This window comes from Eurypyga helias, unplaced genomic scaffold (genome assembly GCF_000690775.1).
Source record: "Eurypyga helias isolate BGI_N326 unplaced genomic scaffold, ASM69077v1 scaffold2112, whole genome shotgun sequence".
NCBI classification, from domain to species: Eukaryota; Metazoa; Chordata; class Aves; order Eurypygiformes; family Eurypygidae; genus Eurypyga; species Eurypyga helias.
The window spans coordinates 50,704-67,098 of record NW_010237629.1 but is presented as its reverse complement, the minus strand read 5'-3'; the positions used below and the strand labels follow the sequence as shown (position 1 = coordinate 67,098).

The following is a 16,395-nucleotide window of genomic DNA, read 5'->3' as shown; positions in this document are numbered from 1 at the left end:
CTTATAATGTTTTCAAGACCACAGTTCACCCTGCCCCCGCTTTCTTAAATCCAGATACCACCCAAGGTACTTAGACATTTCTGCAAATGCTGTCCTATATGTACCAAGCTATTTTATCTTAAAATGAAACAACCCAAAATATAAGAACTAGAACAAGAACATTTCATTTTGCCTTTTAGAGAAAAAGGATAATTTATGATGTGGTCTAATAGTTTTCAGCAGTCACCTACATCTCTAAGCAGAGTCATAACCCTGAATAAAATGATTATTTTAGTGTAATGATGCTTGCTCAGCAATTACTAGCAAACACACATTAGTAAAATATGCCCTGCAGAGTTAATAGCCTATGAAAGCGCTTGCCTCTGCATGCACTAACACTGTGAAGTCACGACATCTGCACTGTATTTTTAAGAGACTTATGCATTCTGTAAGAGCCTGCAGCCATAAGAACAGTATTTCTAGTGTAATTGTTATTGTTCAAGTAGATGTACTCAGAGGCACATCTAGACCATCTCAAACTTTGAAAGACATAATTTTTTGACCCAAAATGTACAGCTTAGGCCCACCTGGAGCAGGCAGCAATTACACATAGCAATGTTGTTAATCTTACTAGTTTACTTATTCTTATAAAATGTGTTTTACTAGTAACTTCTTCAGGTTTTAGATTCCATCCTATTGTGACTGTTGTTATGAATTTCATTACAGAGGCACTGGGATCACAGAGTCAGCACACTAGAACAAAGAAAGATCAACAAAACTTAGAAACCAAATTTCAACTCTATACAGATACAACTGAAGGCGTCTGTCAGATTTTTTTAAATCAGTTGGAGACTATTGACAAATGCAGTTTCAATGCCTCTCTTCCTCTGGTGATGATAGTCCATGGCTGGTCGGTATGAACTCATATTTTATTTTTAATTAAACTACATCTGATTTGATATACTTTCTTTCTCATTTTCCTAGTGCCAAAAGTAACTTCAGAAGAAAGGTTGTGACCAGAAAGATGGTGGATTTCCACGGTTGTGATCATGGCTTGAAATAACACAGAGTGGCTATTCCCCACTGAGATACTGAAGGAACAGTCTACCAGTAATTTTTCATATGGGAGTCCCATGCCAAGGATTAGATTCAGCCCTGGTTTAAAGTCAGCAGAGTTAGAACAAGCAGCTGAATTAATGTGCTGTGCCTCTGGAGGACTGAATTCCAGTTTCATTCTTCCAATATGTTCACTGCCAGATATTTACAGACTTATTGGAAAGAAGTGCACACAATCTCCCCATATCTTTCTCACAGATACACCTTTAAAGAGAAGTTCTCTATAAGCCACTTCAGCTGAAAATGAAGCCCCTCAGTGTCAATGAATTATCACTGAACTGTTTCCAGTTAAACCGTGGGGAAAAAAAAAAAATCCACCAAGAAAACCTCTCTCAAAAGCATAGAAGTACTAAAAGTGTTTTTTGATCAGCTTTTCAGTTGAAACAGAAAGAAAGGGCAGAATAAGAAATAAAGTCGCTTTAACAGATCCTTGATTCTCATAGAACCAATGTCATCACATAAGGTGGCAAAACAGATCTTTCTTGCACATCTGCAAACATGTAGAGAAACTTTGAACAACACCCTTGATGCACATAAGTATCTCAACAGCAGAGCTGACTTTAGATGAAATATTGCCCTAGATCACTTTAGCCAAGCATCACAAACCAGAATTTGTTAAACCCTATAGCATCCTCAAAGACAAACTATGGGCCTGAAGATGCTGCCATTGCAGTTTATCATTCACATTAACTTCATTTGCAGAGGGTTCTTAGAGGAAGATGTATGGAAACCCAGAAGTGAGACTCCCAAATCCTGTTAAAACATCAGAAGAGACAGGATGTTCCATCAATTGAGGAAATAGGTGCAACTAGAGCAACAATTAAATATGATAGATTAAACAGTAATTCTGGTCCATCAAATCAGAAGCAGTCTTTGATGCTTGGAGGGAAATTGTGATCAGGTCTTTTAAGAACAAATTAAAAAAAACCCCTAGGAAATCTCAAAATGGAACGTCTGTAGAAGGTAAACGCCTGCTGGTCTGCAAGCCTCCAGCTTTCTTCCCTCTCAAGCCCTTCAGCTTAAATTTACTGGGACAGCTGTTCTTGAATGAAATCAGAAATTTTCTGGGCATTTTTGTCTTTCTTTTTATTCAGTAATACCGATTATCCCAGGATGACTGAAAATATTTAGGGACATCATTTCACTGATAAGAGTTCATATTATAAGACATAAATGATTATACAGTTCTTACAACGATTCTTAACTTTTTTTTCCACCAAAACCCAAAGAATCTCAGCACTGAAGCGTGCTGAAACCCCTAAAATCTAGGTTATCAGCATTAAGCCCTCCTTCTTTATGTTTTTTGTTTCCTTGCACTTTTCACAAGAAATATTTGGCAGACTGCTTTCCCTTAAGACTGTTTTTTTTGTTGTTGTTTGTTTGGTTTTTTTTAAAAAAACAAAACAGGTAGATGGGATATTAGAAAGTTGGATTTGGAAAATGGCAGCAGCTCTGAAGTCTCAGCATAGACAAGCCAATGTGATCATTGCAGACTGGCTTACATTTGCTCACCAGCACTACCCCATTGCTGTACAGAATACACGCTACATAGGACAGGAGATAGCAGACTTCCTGGAATGGCTGGAGGTAAGAGTTCCCAGATGAACATGTTTCTCTGGAATAGACTTATTTACCTGTTGTTAGGCTTCTGCTACCTTCTTGAAACACTATGCTGTTTAATGCTCTTCATTTCAATCACTTATTGTCCTTTAATAAATTGGAAATTTTGCTTCCGTAAACTTTCATATGACTTCATAAAAGTTTCATCATGCAAGAGAAAAAAACCCAAGTGGTCTTGTCTATTAAAATATTTTGGCATGTCTTTAGAGGTGAGAACTTCATGCTACTTTAGCTTTTCAATTAGCATGTGTGCAGACAGCTGACAGCCTCACACTCTGAAAGCAGGCACACATCATTTGTAAGTGGTTAGTTCAATAAAATGGGTTTAAGCTATGTGTGCTTAATTTCCCCTTTTAATGCAGAATTCAAACATGATGTTGTGTCTGATTTTTGCCTCAGTTCCCCAGATATTACTCTAAAATAATGGCCTGCAGATCCAAATGTGAGGGAGACCTTTTAAAAGGACAGATGTGCCTCACAGGGCAGATGACATGGAGGCAGCAGTGAGTACAGAGCCACGCTAATATAGTGACTATTCATCAAAACTCCTGCTATACAGGGAGCAGTGGCCATGGCTGGATTGAAAAGGCTGCAGACAAGTCTGCAGGGGATCACTGGTCTCCAGCATTATTTAAGAACAGCAGAAAGCAAACACTAGCGTGAGAATCACTGGTACAAACCAGGCCCCCTGTGCAACTCTTATGCCATCTATCTCTAGTACTAATATAAGATACCTAATTTGAAATGGAATCATACTTCTGTACCTCACAATGACTTTTTGAATACATTAATTTAAATATGGTGAGGCCTAAGATGGAAGGGAAATATACTGCAAAGCTGAAAGATTTGTAGGAAATGCCATTGAAGGGCTCAGCTGCTTTGAACAGCAGTGGCAGGGTACAAGTTGTCAGATAACATGCCCAGTTAGGGACAGCAGGCACAAAAGAGAACACAGAAGAGCCAGAGTCACTATTTTAAATTGTGATGTTACAAGAAACCTTAGCTCTTCAAATGCAGTTTAAGTTGCTGGAGTCTAAAGTCGTATTTTGCAACTGTTTAATTATTGAGTGAATCAAACAGTGGACTTTGTTCAGTTCCCAGGAGGACACATCACATTGTCAACCGTAAAAACAGTCTGATTTCTCCAGTGCCAGCAAACAAATCAAGGTTTGAATAAATGACTCCTTGTTCCAGCATTGTTGGTAGCTTCTCTTGTACCATGATATATTCTAGGATTTAAATATACCATACATTTTCACAGCATTCAATTGAGCATGTTCAAGCAGTAAACCTTCCTTCTGCTGAGAAGTACCCCTCCTGAACTAAACAGCTAAAAAGCCCTTTGTTCCAGCTCCCATAACTATCTTTACACTATGCTTCTGTCTGCATACAGGCAGGTGAGTATTTGCAATATCCTTAATGGATGTGACAAAAAATGCAGTCTTACATAAAGAATAAAAATACAGTACATCTTAGCTCTCTTAGTCGAAGAGTTAATAGCGCATGATCAGTAACAATCTCAATAGCATCCATCTCAATAACATCTGCTAAGAAAGTTGGTCAGATCTTGTGATTTCTAGGAGCTGTCTCTCTCAAGAGAAAGTTACCAAGTTTCATCTTATCTTCACAAGAGATAGGTATCAAGACTGCAAAGCCACTCCACTGGGACTGGCGATATCCACAATGAAATTAAAACATATGTTTGCCTTTTCTACAAGAAAAATATGCCACGTTTTTCTTTACAAGTCAGAATAACTTTGAGCCTTGCAGCTCTGATGAAATGATTAAGATCCAGATAGTATTGATTAGGTAGAAAAAAGGGTCTGAGGCCAATTCTGCTTGAAGAGGTTAGTTTCAGATCAGATACCTGGTTTTGTACAAATCAGTCCAAGAAACGTCAGTGCCGTATCACTTGGAATGTCTGATCAATGTTCTGATACTTTGGCTTGTGCTAGTATCTCACACAAAAAAAGCAAGGCACTTTCTATAGAGGATTGTTTTACACTGAAGTTAAAGGACTGATACCCATTTTATAGTCACAGGAAAGTCAAACGCTGCAGACAAGAGGCTATGCACATTTGCATCACTTGCAACAACAGCAACAAAAATCCTACTACCCGTGTCAATGGTTTTCCTGAGGATAGCATGTAAGTAGCAGTGCCTTTTCCTGCTGCATGAAAAGGAGGCAAGGAATAACATTCAGACAGCAAAGAAATCTAGTGCATGATCCATGCACCTCATTTGACCTCCATCAGTAACATACAAGTTTCTTGTGTTGTAATTTATGGCATTCCTAGCTTGCAGTAAGTCTTTCACTAGTTTACTTTTCACATTTTCTACATCTAAATCAAGCTGCCACTATCTTCCAGGAATCCATTCAATTTTCCAGAAGCAATGTCCATTTAATCGGGTACAGCCTAGGAGCTCACGTTTCAGGATTTGCTGGAAGTTTTATCAGTGGTATGAACAAGATTGGAAGAATTACAGGTAAAAGACTTAAATCTTTAAGCAATGTGAGCTTCATGTGATTCAGCTTAGATGGATATTTTACTTATCTATGTCATATCAATATTTAGCTGTTGAATAGCAATGTTTACCACATTTTATAAGTTTTATCCCATTGGTTTAGAAATTGGATTCCAAAAATCTAATGAAAACACTTTTCAAAATGAAGTTATCCTAGTATTTCTAGCTTTGATCTTTACTACTTCACTCCAAATTACAATTTATATGCAAAATATACAAGTGTGGGGACTACAAATCATAAACCAGAGATTCAAGTTGCATGTTGCTTGAATTTATCTTGTACCTATTGCCAGTAACACCTTAAACAAAATGCTACCCACCAAACTTGGATCTTTGGTCACTATCTTGGCTCAAAGCTATTCAAATACACTGTTCATTGTTAGCAATTCATTGTAGAAAGAAAAATATATTAAGGAAATTGTCTAACTGTACTTGAGATTTCAATTGTGGTACATTGCTCATACACTGAACTGAAATCAGTTCTCCTGTGGCAAGAATGATAGACCTGGATTACATTTACAAAAAGCACATAACCTACACAGTCAGCTCTTGTGACAGTGCCTGCATGCCAGGAAGCTGATATTACACAACGTGTCAAGATATTACACCTGTGTATATGCTTAAGGACTTCAGTTTATCAGTGCCACTTGTTCAAACCACATTAGTGCATCAAACTTTGATAATGGGTAAGCAAAAAACATTAAACCACATGATTTATTGTAACAGCTATATGCATTTTTCAGCTAAAATTATTCAGACCTGTACCAATAAGCTCCAAAAATTCATAATCATAAAAGCCATTATGATAAAAGAAAACCAGTGCCTTTAGGGTGACATCCCTACTCATAGCCTGTGTTATCAGTCTTGTCCAGGTACCTCTATGCAACATTAGTCCATAGTGCCAACTGAAAACACTCAAATTTAGAAGTTTGTCCTCAAAACTAAAGGCAGCTTTAAACTATGCAGGCAGTCCTTTTCCATAAATCAGTTGCCCACCAAGAAGAGCACCATAAAACAGTATCTAGCAAACTAAAAAAATCAGTAAGACTCCCGAAGCGGAATATGATTTTTCTGAATACCATAATAATTTGCCTTGAAGACTTTTAAAGTTGAAAAACTGTTACAGACAACATCTAGCAGAAATGTAGCTCTTAAGCAACAAGTGAAGCTCTATAAAGTTTCAGTTCCCAAATGTGGGCTAAAAGTCAACCTTGTTGTGGGATCAGTCTTCAAAAGGGCCTCTGAAACACATGACCTCTGAAGTATGCAAAAACAAAATTAAGTAAACATCCCTCAAGTGACAAAGCAGTAGCAAGCATGGTTTGTCCCTAACAAACACATCTATCTCTGGGCTGTGTCCTTGTGCATGTAACAGTTACTGTTTATGACAACGTCTGTGTTTACTTTACCTTTTGGTGTAACTGTGTACCTTCTGCAGGACATATGTTCCCAGCATAATTTCGATCAGTGAAAGACCTTGTAAAGCACGAGTCCTGCCTGGTTTTAAATATTTATCACAGTCTTTTCTCATAACAGTAGATGAGCAGCCCATCTGCCCTATATCACCACTGCATTATTTGCATTTATTGCAGGCCTTGACCCCGCCGGTCCCTTATTTGAAGGAATGTCACCAACAGACCGTTTATCTCCAGATGATGCAAACTTCGTAGATGCAATTCATACATTCACTAAACAGCACATGGGTCTCAGTGTTGGCATCAAGCAGCCCGTGGCTCATTTTGACTTCTATCCCAATGGAGGCACCTTTCAGCCTGGCTGCCACATCATGCATGTGTATAACCACATTGCACAATACGGAATCACTGGTAAGAACCATGTCACAAAATGGAAAGCAGCTTTGTAGCTGTACTGAAAATATCTCTGGGAAGCTTTACATAGCTCTGTGGTCTCACACAGTATCTAATGGGAGTATTATCTCCCATTATTTGCAATGAAATTTCTTTTCTAGAAATTGGTTATCCAATTTTTACACGTATGGAGTTCAAACTGTTCCTACTGACTCCAGTAAGGAATTTGGCTGCCTAGCACTTCTGAAAATTAGGCCATGAGCATCCTGCTGTCAAGCACTTCTGAATAATTTCAAAGGTATTTGTTTTAGTTATAGAGGAAATGAGAATACTTATTCTAATTAAGCCGGATTCATCTAGTGTGCAATTAATGATTTCAAATCAAATAAAACACAGGGCTGTACTACTTACCTCCTTAGTTCACCTTTTCCCAACTCCCTGTCCTTCAGCTGCGCAGGTGATGATGTTCTCTCTAGGACCTGACTGCCAGTGTTCCAGGCTAGGTTTTATATATAGAAGCTTATTTGCAGTGTACCTAAACATAAATGTACAGAGAAACTGATGCAACATACTGAAAAAAACACGAGGTACACAGTGACAACCAGAAGCGTTCACTGAAAAACCCCTAAAGAGTACTGTTCACCCAGCATACTGCATTGCAGAAATCTTCCTCAACTATCATCACTCTGTCTCAAAGTAGGCATTACTTATTAGCAGATAATTCATGACAAATGTGAAACCAAGCACCAGCTAGAAGCTTATCAGTGAAGACAAAAAACAGTCCCTCATGCTATATCCCCATTGCAGAGAAGAAAATAACTTTTGTAATTTGATGACACTGAAGGAAGAAAAAGATACTTCTCATAAAAGCAGATCTCTATACTTAATACTTTTTTGTTTTAATACATTTTTTTAGTCCTGTTTCCCAACTAGTAGCTGCAAGCAAAATTCAATTCAACATGACTACGTGTCACTCTGACAGTGACAGTCAGGCTAGAGAAGTTAAAGCAGCAGATTATTCAATTTTATTATCACGTGGGTTCAGCCAAACTATTTTTGGATGATCCTAAAAGTAAAGTTGCTGCAATATATGATTTCTGAGGCAAAACCATGACGTTTTAGTAGTAAAGAAGGTGGGGGGAAAACAATAACATATGTTTGTAGTTGGTTACAGTACTGCTCCACAGGTAAAATGGTAAAGAGGAACAAGGGCATGAAAATTTTGCTTGCGTTTTTTCAGGCATCACTCAAACTGTGAAATGCGCCCACGAGAGGTCAGTCCATTTGTTCATCGACTCTCTGCTTCACAACGATAAGCAAAGCACAGCATACTGGTGCAACGACATCAACACTTTCGACAAAGGAATGTGCCTCAGCTGTAGAAAGAACCGGTGCAACACCCTGGGCTACAACATCAGGGAGGAAAGGCTTCCAAAAAGTAGACGACTCTTCTTGAAAACAAGAGCACATATGCCTTTCAAAGGTTTGTGGGAACACTTGTTACTGTCTCCAGATTGATCACAAAGTGTGAGAATGAGACTAAGCTTTGTGACCCTGTTTACTCATTTATTTGAGCTTACAAAATCTATGGGAATAATCAATTTGCTGAGCCAACTGAGAATTCCAGTAGGCCATCTTGATGCCCTTTCATCAAGATCCTGACTCACTACTTCTGTGGGAAAAAGCAAGCTGCATGCTTGCCACAGGTTAACTGTGCATCTGACGCCTCAGAGCTGCGTAGGGTCCCGAGCTACAGGATTCTCTTACAACCGGCCTGCGCAAGTTTGTTATAACATATGCAGGCACACAGCCAAGCCAAAAAGCAGCATAATTGCTCTGGGAGGCCTGTAAAACCTTCTGTTCCAAGTTTGCCTGAATTTTATCTGCAATTAGTCTACAAGATGACACATAAATTATTACTTTTCATACAGTGGATAGACAACAGAATAGCATGGACTCTTACAGGGCAGAACTGTAGCACTAAAATAAAGTGATTGGTACTCTAGCTTTACCTCCATTAAATTACTTTACTGAGAGCACAAAGTAACTATTTTCTAAGCTCAGAAAGACAATCAAGGTGGTTTCTTGCATGTATTACCAGACAAAGGGGAAGCGGTCTGACAGGGAAATGGGACCTATCTGCCCGTCTCCATTACAAAATGGCCTGGGCCTGGCTGTAGGCCGGTTACAACTCAGCTGCCACAGAGCCCACAAGGCGACTGCTGCTGTTGAGCAGACATTAACCTGCCAGTGGGATGGTTTACGTACGTTTTAAAGCGAGAACAAGCAGGACCATGGAGGATGAATGGCAAGGACACACTTCTTCCAAGTGACTTTCGGTGCAGAGGTGTCTGGCACTCTGTGTTCCTCCTCACTCCCTCCTTCCCCGGCTATCGATGAGGTATGTGACAAGCATCATCATGGCGCAGCCTGGGCAGGGCTCCTGCTCCGGCAGGCCGTCACGCACAGAGACTTGAGAGGTGTGCCCACCTCCTCGCCGAGCAGCCGGGGCCCTTCCCACAGCCCCCTCAGCCTCTGGACGCCTGCTGCTCCACAGCCCTGCCACACCCTTCTCCCCAGCGCTGAGGCAGTGCCAGGGCCCCGCCTGCCCTGGCAGAGCCCCACAGCCATGGGGGTCCCTGTTCGGCCTGGAACAGCTGGAAATGGGGTGCCTCCCTCCTGTGAAGGGGGTCAGCCCACCAGTCGCCTGCCCAAGACATTGGGGCTGGGGAAGCACTTTGAGTATTGATAGTGCACAGGCTTGGACACTCAGGGCTTTCCAGTCCTGAGGAGAAATGCTTAAAAATGTTGCTTGCATTACACATCTTGTTTCCCCACAGTGCCTGGTATTCAACTGCAATATCACAGATTTTAAGAAAAAGCAAAAATTCAGGTACTTTTAAAATAATTTTGGACGCCTTCCACTATTGCAGCTGTGAGGTATGCAGTGGAGACTCCAGAGGGGTCTGCTCAGCCCTGACTGATACCCGGCGCAGCCAGATCTGCTGGATCTCTTCTTATAATTTTTTAAAAATGCCTCAGGGAGCTACTTGAAGCAGATTTAAAAATTTTAGAGGCCATGTCTAGTTCCCAATGTAATTTTGCTGCAAGACAGTCAGATCACAGTCAGAATCAAGAAAGGGAATTGCTCTGAAAACATGGCCTCTGCTACCACTCCTGGGCACAGAAACACCCACAGATCCCACTGTTGCATTCTTCTCTGGACACAGAGATAGTTTCAGCTTGCGGCAAAATATCTGTGTCCTACTGGCTTTGATTTCATTTTGAAATGTTGCATTTCTATGCTTGAAACTGGTTTTGCTTTTAAAAAAATCCCATCCTTGGTGCATATGCAGATATTGGTGCCCCAGACAATGGTCTCCTTTCACAAAAGTTCCCCAACAAAGCAGTAACTGTAGGAAGATGTGTACAAAGTCATCTTTGTAATGGCTTAAAAAAATGTTTGAAGATCATGTGAGAAGCCCAAACACAAGAAATATGAGAAACTCAGCATTACACTTCACAATCCTCTGCACAGTCATGAAATCGAACATTTCAACTTAACAGCATTATGTTCTGGATAGTACCTTAAACCAGTTCAAACAAACAATAGCTTCTACAAAGAAGTTAACATAACGAACCTGCGATGGGACCTTGAGTCGGAGTTTTTATATGATCATCTTTTTCCTTAAAGTGAGTGTAATAACCACAGCAAAAGCCTAGGCATTATCAGAACACACACTAGATCAACTTCCAAGTGGAGGGAAAATTCGGAGCGTGACAGGATAGTAATAAAAGCTATCTGTAAGAAGCCTCTCTGCCTACTTGCCGTCATCAGTTTTGCGGCAACGAATCAGCCATTTTGTCTTCTACTGACTGACACCTTTTCAAAACAAAATACGCTGGACACTAACATATAGTAACTATGTGACCACAGAGATACAGCTTTCCTAGCAAATACCTTCCACTCTGAACACCCAGAGCTACGCCAAAAAAAAAAAAAAAAATCTACCAGTGCATATACCTGAAAAGATGACTCCATTAGCAATATGGTGGAGCCATTCTCAGACGTGGGTGACGAGAGGAAATACCACCTTTATACTTAGTGTGTAATAATGGTTACCAGGACAGTTTCCATGTGCAATTAGACCAGATTGCCAGTATGAATTCAACATCCCTAATTTTTCCAAATACGCTGTGGCCTTTGTTAATAGAAATTACTTAGGGTTTTTGTCAAGAAGGTGGCTGGTGGAATTAGCTGACAATATCTGTGTGCACATGGCCTCTAACTGTATGTTGAGGGGTATTTTTCATAATTTACTAAATGTCAAACTGCTCATAACCAGTACACTGATGATTTCTTAGGCATTCCTCATTTTGACAACATTCAGTTCAAAGACTTTAGTAAAGTCTGTTCTTCTAGAAACACTCTCCAAATATTGACGCATTGATGACTTCTTGCACACAGCAATGTGCTTGAACAAAGTCATACTGTTAACAGCTGCATGTTACGCACAATGTATCATTATGCAGTCAAGAAAAGTCTGAGAGTCATCTGTTTTCCAGGGCAATTTTCTAGGCAATCAGAGAAAAAGCCTGGCTATATTGCATAAGGTCTTCAATCTGTATCATATGTCTCTAACCATGTCCAGTCATAAGGATTTGTCTGCTGATTAGCTAGAGGGCTTGCCAGAAATCCTAACTGTTAAACTTCAGAAAAGCTGAAATATTTCCCATGGAAGAACGTTTTGTCCTACTAAAGGAACTCAGTCCATGTAACCTTTTATTCTCTATCCTTTTAAACAGAGCAACAGGGCGCAAAACATAAGGGATTACACAGCACAACAACAATCAGAAAAAAACCCCAACGTTTTAATTGCAACAAATTTGTTTAAAAAAGAAAATGGAAATATCAAGTTTCTGCACTGAAAGGCAAAATTGCCTGAGAAATCTATTGCTTCCTTGACCACTAATTTTGTCACTTTGCAAACGCTTCCTTTCTACAGTCTATCATTACCAGTTCAAGATTCACTTCATCAATGAAATCGAAGGCAAGCAGATAGACCCAACTTTTGCCATCTCTCTGACAGGCACTAAGGAGGATGCTAAAAACCTTCCCATCACACTGTGAGTACTGATGTTACATGTTATTGTACAAGTAAGGAACAAGGTGTTGATTTGTAATACCATATCGCATCCATAATCATGCTATGAGTGAAATGGTTCAGAACAGTTAAGTAAAGACGAACTGGAAACTGTCCTCTCTTCACCAACACCCCCTCAAAATCAGAAACTTGTACAACGTTCATCCAGTTTTTGCATCAAAAATCTCTATAAAACAAAGTAATATTGGAAGTTTCCCTGAACATTAAGTATCCTGTCCACTAGTGTTTGGTCCATCCCATAACTAACACAGAAAGGTCTAATCAATTAAAATACAAATAAATAAACTGCTGTAATAAAAGATTTTGGATACTTCTCATGATGGACACTATTATGACATTATGTATTAACAAAAGCAAAGGCAACAGTGTGGGTCAGCCCTTGCTCTAGCTGACAGAAGAGGTAACATAAATGCTATTATGGGACACCTTTCCTTTGGTGTCAAAAGCCACTACTGCTTCAGCTTCTTTTCTAGCATGTTGTCATATTTCACCACTTACGCACCTGAAGGAAGAGTGTCGTAGAGACAGGAATGTTCCCCCTAGAGAAGGGAAAGAAAACATAATTCTTTCCTTAGTTTTAAAGACAAGAGAAACTAATTTTTTCCACTTTAATTCATAATAATTACGACAGCATTTGTTTTGGTTTTCTGCAGAGTTGAAGGTATTAATGGGAATAAAACCTACTCTTTTCTCATCACCTTGGACACTGACATTGGTGAGCTAATAATGATCAAGTTCAAATGGGAAGGAACTGCAGTTTGGGAAAATATCTGGGACACAGTTCAAACCATAATACCATGGACAAAAGGCACCCGTCGACCAGGACTTATAGTGAAGACAATCAGAGTGAAAGCTGGGGAAACACAGCAAAAGTAAGTGTAATTAAAATGCTAATTTTCTGTAATGCCACCACAGAGGACTGGCACACAGGTTATCCTGGTTCAAATACAAGCATCTGGGTCCCAGCATTCACACCAATGGTGAATTGATCCATGTGTAACTTCTTGCTTTGCCCCTTCCCTCTCAGATCAGACTGCACGATTTTTAAGTGACTTAAAGAATTTCTTTGTTCTCAGGTCATGAATGGTGGGAAATATTCTGGCTCACCACTGCCACTGATCTGAGTTTAAGGCACAATAACCGTAGGTGCCAATTTTGCTGATAATGGGAATAGAGGATAGAGGAGGAGCTTGCACACAGGTCCAAGGAAGAATTTTAACAAGTTCTGCAGTGCAATTAATGACAGTAACTGATGAAAATTTCTTACTTATTTTTAACATGTGATTATCTCACTCCATGAGGATCATGATACCATGTAACATAAATATTGACTCCAACATTCTGGCTATGAAAAATTCAAATTCTTACTTAAAAAAATATGGCAAATACCTACTTCATAGAGAAACTCAGCATCACCATTCATGAAAGTTCTCATTAGAAGGATCACATACAGAACTACACTGTCATCTGACTATTCACTGAAGTTAAGGGTTTTATCATAAAATGCCCTTATTTTTGTCACACTCATTTAAGAGCCAGCCCAGTGTCTGATGGTTGATAATTAATTATTACACTGCACAGGCTGATTCCTGGAGTGATAACTGCATAAGCAAATTTTCAACTGCAGATAATCTGAGATTTCTGTAGAGGACAAACAGAATGTGAGCAGTCCTGGAAAAGACAAAGACTATGCTGCTACATACCACACTTTCACTGGTATTTGGCAGTAATTTTTGGACTCTGGTTGTGTTTTTTCTATAGTATGAATTCAGAGATGTGGATTTTGCCAGCTGAACTCTGAAATGGCATCAAAGAGCAGTTACCTGGAGAAACAGGATCCTGCTTTGAAGCAGGATCGCCAAGTATGAGTGGCCTTGTTCTCTGCATAGAGCAATGCTAATAACACTCTTGAAACTGCTTATTGGCACAGAGAAATTTCAGCCAGAAGACAGAATAACAAAGCTTGCAATGATTCCCACTGCTCTAATCCTTCAATGAATTTCAATTGAGCAGTTTAATTACGGTTAATGAGAAAAACATGTCTTACCTTGTAACTGTGGCTCAGTCTTAGAAGGCAATTTTTCCCTCCTACAGTCTCTTTCTTACCAGCCCCAGTTATAAATACTGCAGACTTCCTGTACAGCAACATTTACTGGCAGAGCTGCATCTCCTTGATACTGACACAAAAGACAAGTTAAGACATTTTAAAGGGACATTTTCAGAAGACAATCTGTGTGGAGGGGGTGGGGGTGGGGGTGTGTGCAGAGGAGGGATCATATTTTCTTGGGTTTTGACCCTCTGAGAATGTATCATTCTCTCCTAATCCAGCACTTGGCACATGCTCCTGCCATAAATAAGATTTCTGTAACGTATCTTGCTGGTTTAAAAGCAACAATCCCAAAACAGTACTGACCTAGCTGCCAAAGCAAATTAAAGCATAGCATACAGCACAAATTACAGAGCTCTGTTTAAATACAGTGTTTTGTACCTTAAAAAAAGAAGTAAGACAACTGTGAAAGGATTATGTCAGGTATACTAATTTTTCTCATAAGAAAGCTCCTGTACAATACAGGTGCCAATAACCTGGCACAAGACAATTATTACTGATGTACTACTGAAGAAATCCTAGGAAATGGGTAACTGAAGTGAGCAGTTATTATATGAACAAAATATGATACTGGTATCTTCAGGTACCTAACAGTCTTTTGAAGTTTTTTTGCTGCAGGCAAAAGTGGGAGTTTGTGTCAAGATTTTTATGGATACTGATTACGTGCTAGGGTTTTTCTGTGCAGTCTGGGCTTGCCAGGGAATGGAAATGACACGTTACTGTTGAGATACTGTATTAATGCTTGAGGGGGGAATGAAAGATCATTAGAAAAGAGGAACAAAGGATAATCAAAGAGAAGTATTTTCTTCAAAGAAAAAGTACATAGATTTTGGTCTTCTTGAAAAGACCAAACATGATGAATCTAAGAATTAGCGATTTTGGAAATTCAATATTAAAAAAAGGTAGCAAACACAAGATGTGTATAGGGTTGTCCTGTGCTTTCTTGAGTATTTGAAGAAGCTGGTGACAATATTTTCCTCTCACAATGTTCGTGCTCTTTATACATATACTTTCCTTTGTTAGATTATCTCATGACAAACACTTAGACACAACATAACAGTATTAACTGCTTCTTAAGTTTATGAGGACTATCATGAGCAATAAAATACCAGATTCCAACACATTTGAGTTCCAAATACAGAAAACATTTCTGTAGCATATGTAGTTGCTGATGTTGTTAGCAGCCTCACAACTAAATACTAGTAGTCCAAGTACGTACCAATTAATGGGGTAATTAGTGTAATCCTTATAATAACAGAATACAAAGACCAAACCCCTGTAAGGGTACACTATGGAGAACAGCATGCTGGGTATGATGCCAGAGAGAGAGGGAAGCATAACGCACTCAGTACACAAGAGTTGCCCACTCCTCCTGCTCTGTATCGACTCTCTGACAGCCACATACATCTCTTCCCCCACAAGCCTATAAAAACCATCAGGTACCTTCCTGTAAAAGACAGGATAAAGAAAGTCAGATTCAGTGTACCTAGAGAGCACATTTTTAGTAGCCCTAAAAAGCAACATTGTGCTTACATGCTCTGTTTTCTTTCTAGAATGACATTTTGTTCTCAAAGCATTGACAACGTTCACCTTCATCCAGCCCAAGAGAAAACATTCGTGAGGTGTGAAGATCGCTTCCGGAGACAAAACAGAAAATGAGCAAGAACACAGAAGACAACTACTCACCAAAACATACTCACAGTACTACACATCTAGTAAAATGTTTTAAAAATACACAGCTTCATTAAATAGAAGTATCCTGAGAGTTCCAGAGGTTGTGAAGAAAATACATTTAAAAAATTTAGATATTGTGATGCCATGGGAAGCTGAAATATGCGCTTTGTTCATCTTCAAAGGGATCAAATAAGCAATTTCATCAATGGTAACTGTCAATTTTAAACTGTTTAAAGTTATAAAAAAAACTGTTCACTAGACATAAAAATATTATTTGAAAGAATCATTGCCATAAACACGTGAAAATTTCATTTTGTTGGATTTAAGAACAAAGGAGCCTCATTTCCCATTAAATACCTTGAAACATTAATAGCGACTACTACCTCTTAAAACTTTCCTA

General features: G+C 39.2%; 1 protein-coding gene across 1 annotated transcript; it reads left to right on the top strand.

Moving 5' to 3' along the window:
• Window positions 1–705: 705 nt before the first annotated feature.
• On the top strand, window positions 706–15,987 carry LIPC (lipase, hepatic; the record flags this gene model as incomplete). The annotated part of the gene is made up of 8 exons (XM_010147505.1): window positions 706–893; window positions 2,503–2,682; window positions 5,085–5,202; window positions 6,834–7,067; window positions 8,290–8,532; window positions 12,056–12,176; window positions 12,868–13,086; window positions 15,875–15,987. Coding segments are annotated over 8 exons (1,409 nt in total), but the record flags the coding sequence as incomplete, so codon positions are not given.
• Between the last annotated feature and the right edge of the window lie 408 nt (window positions 15,988–16,395).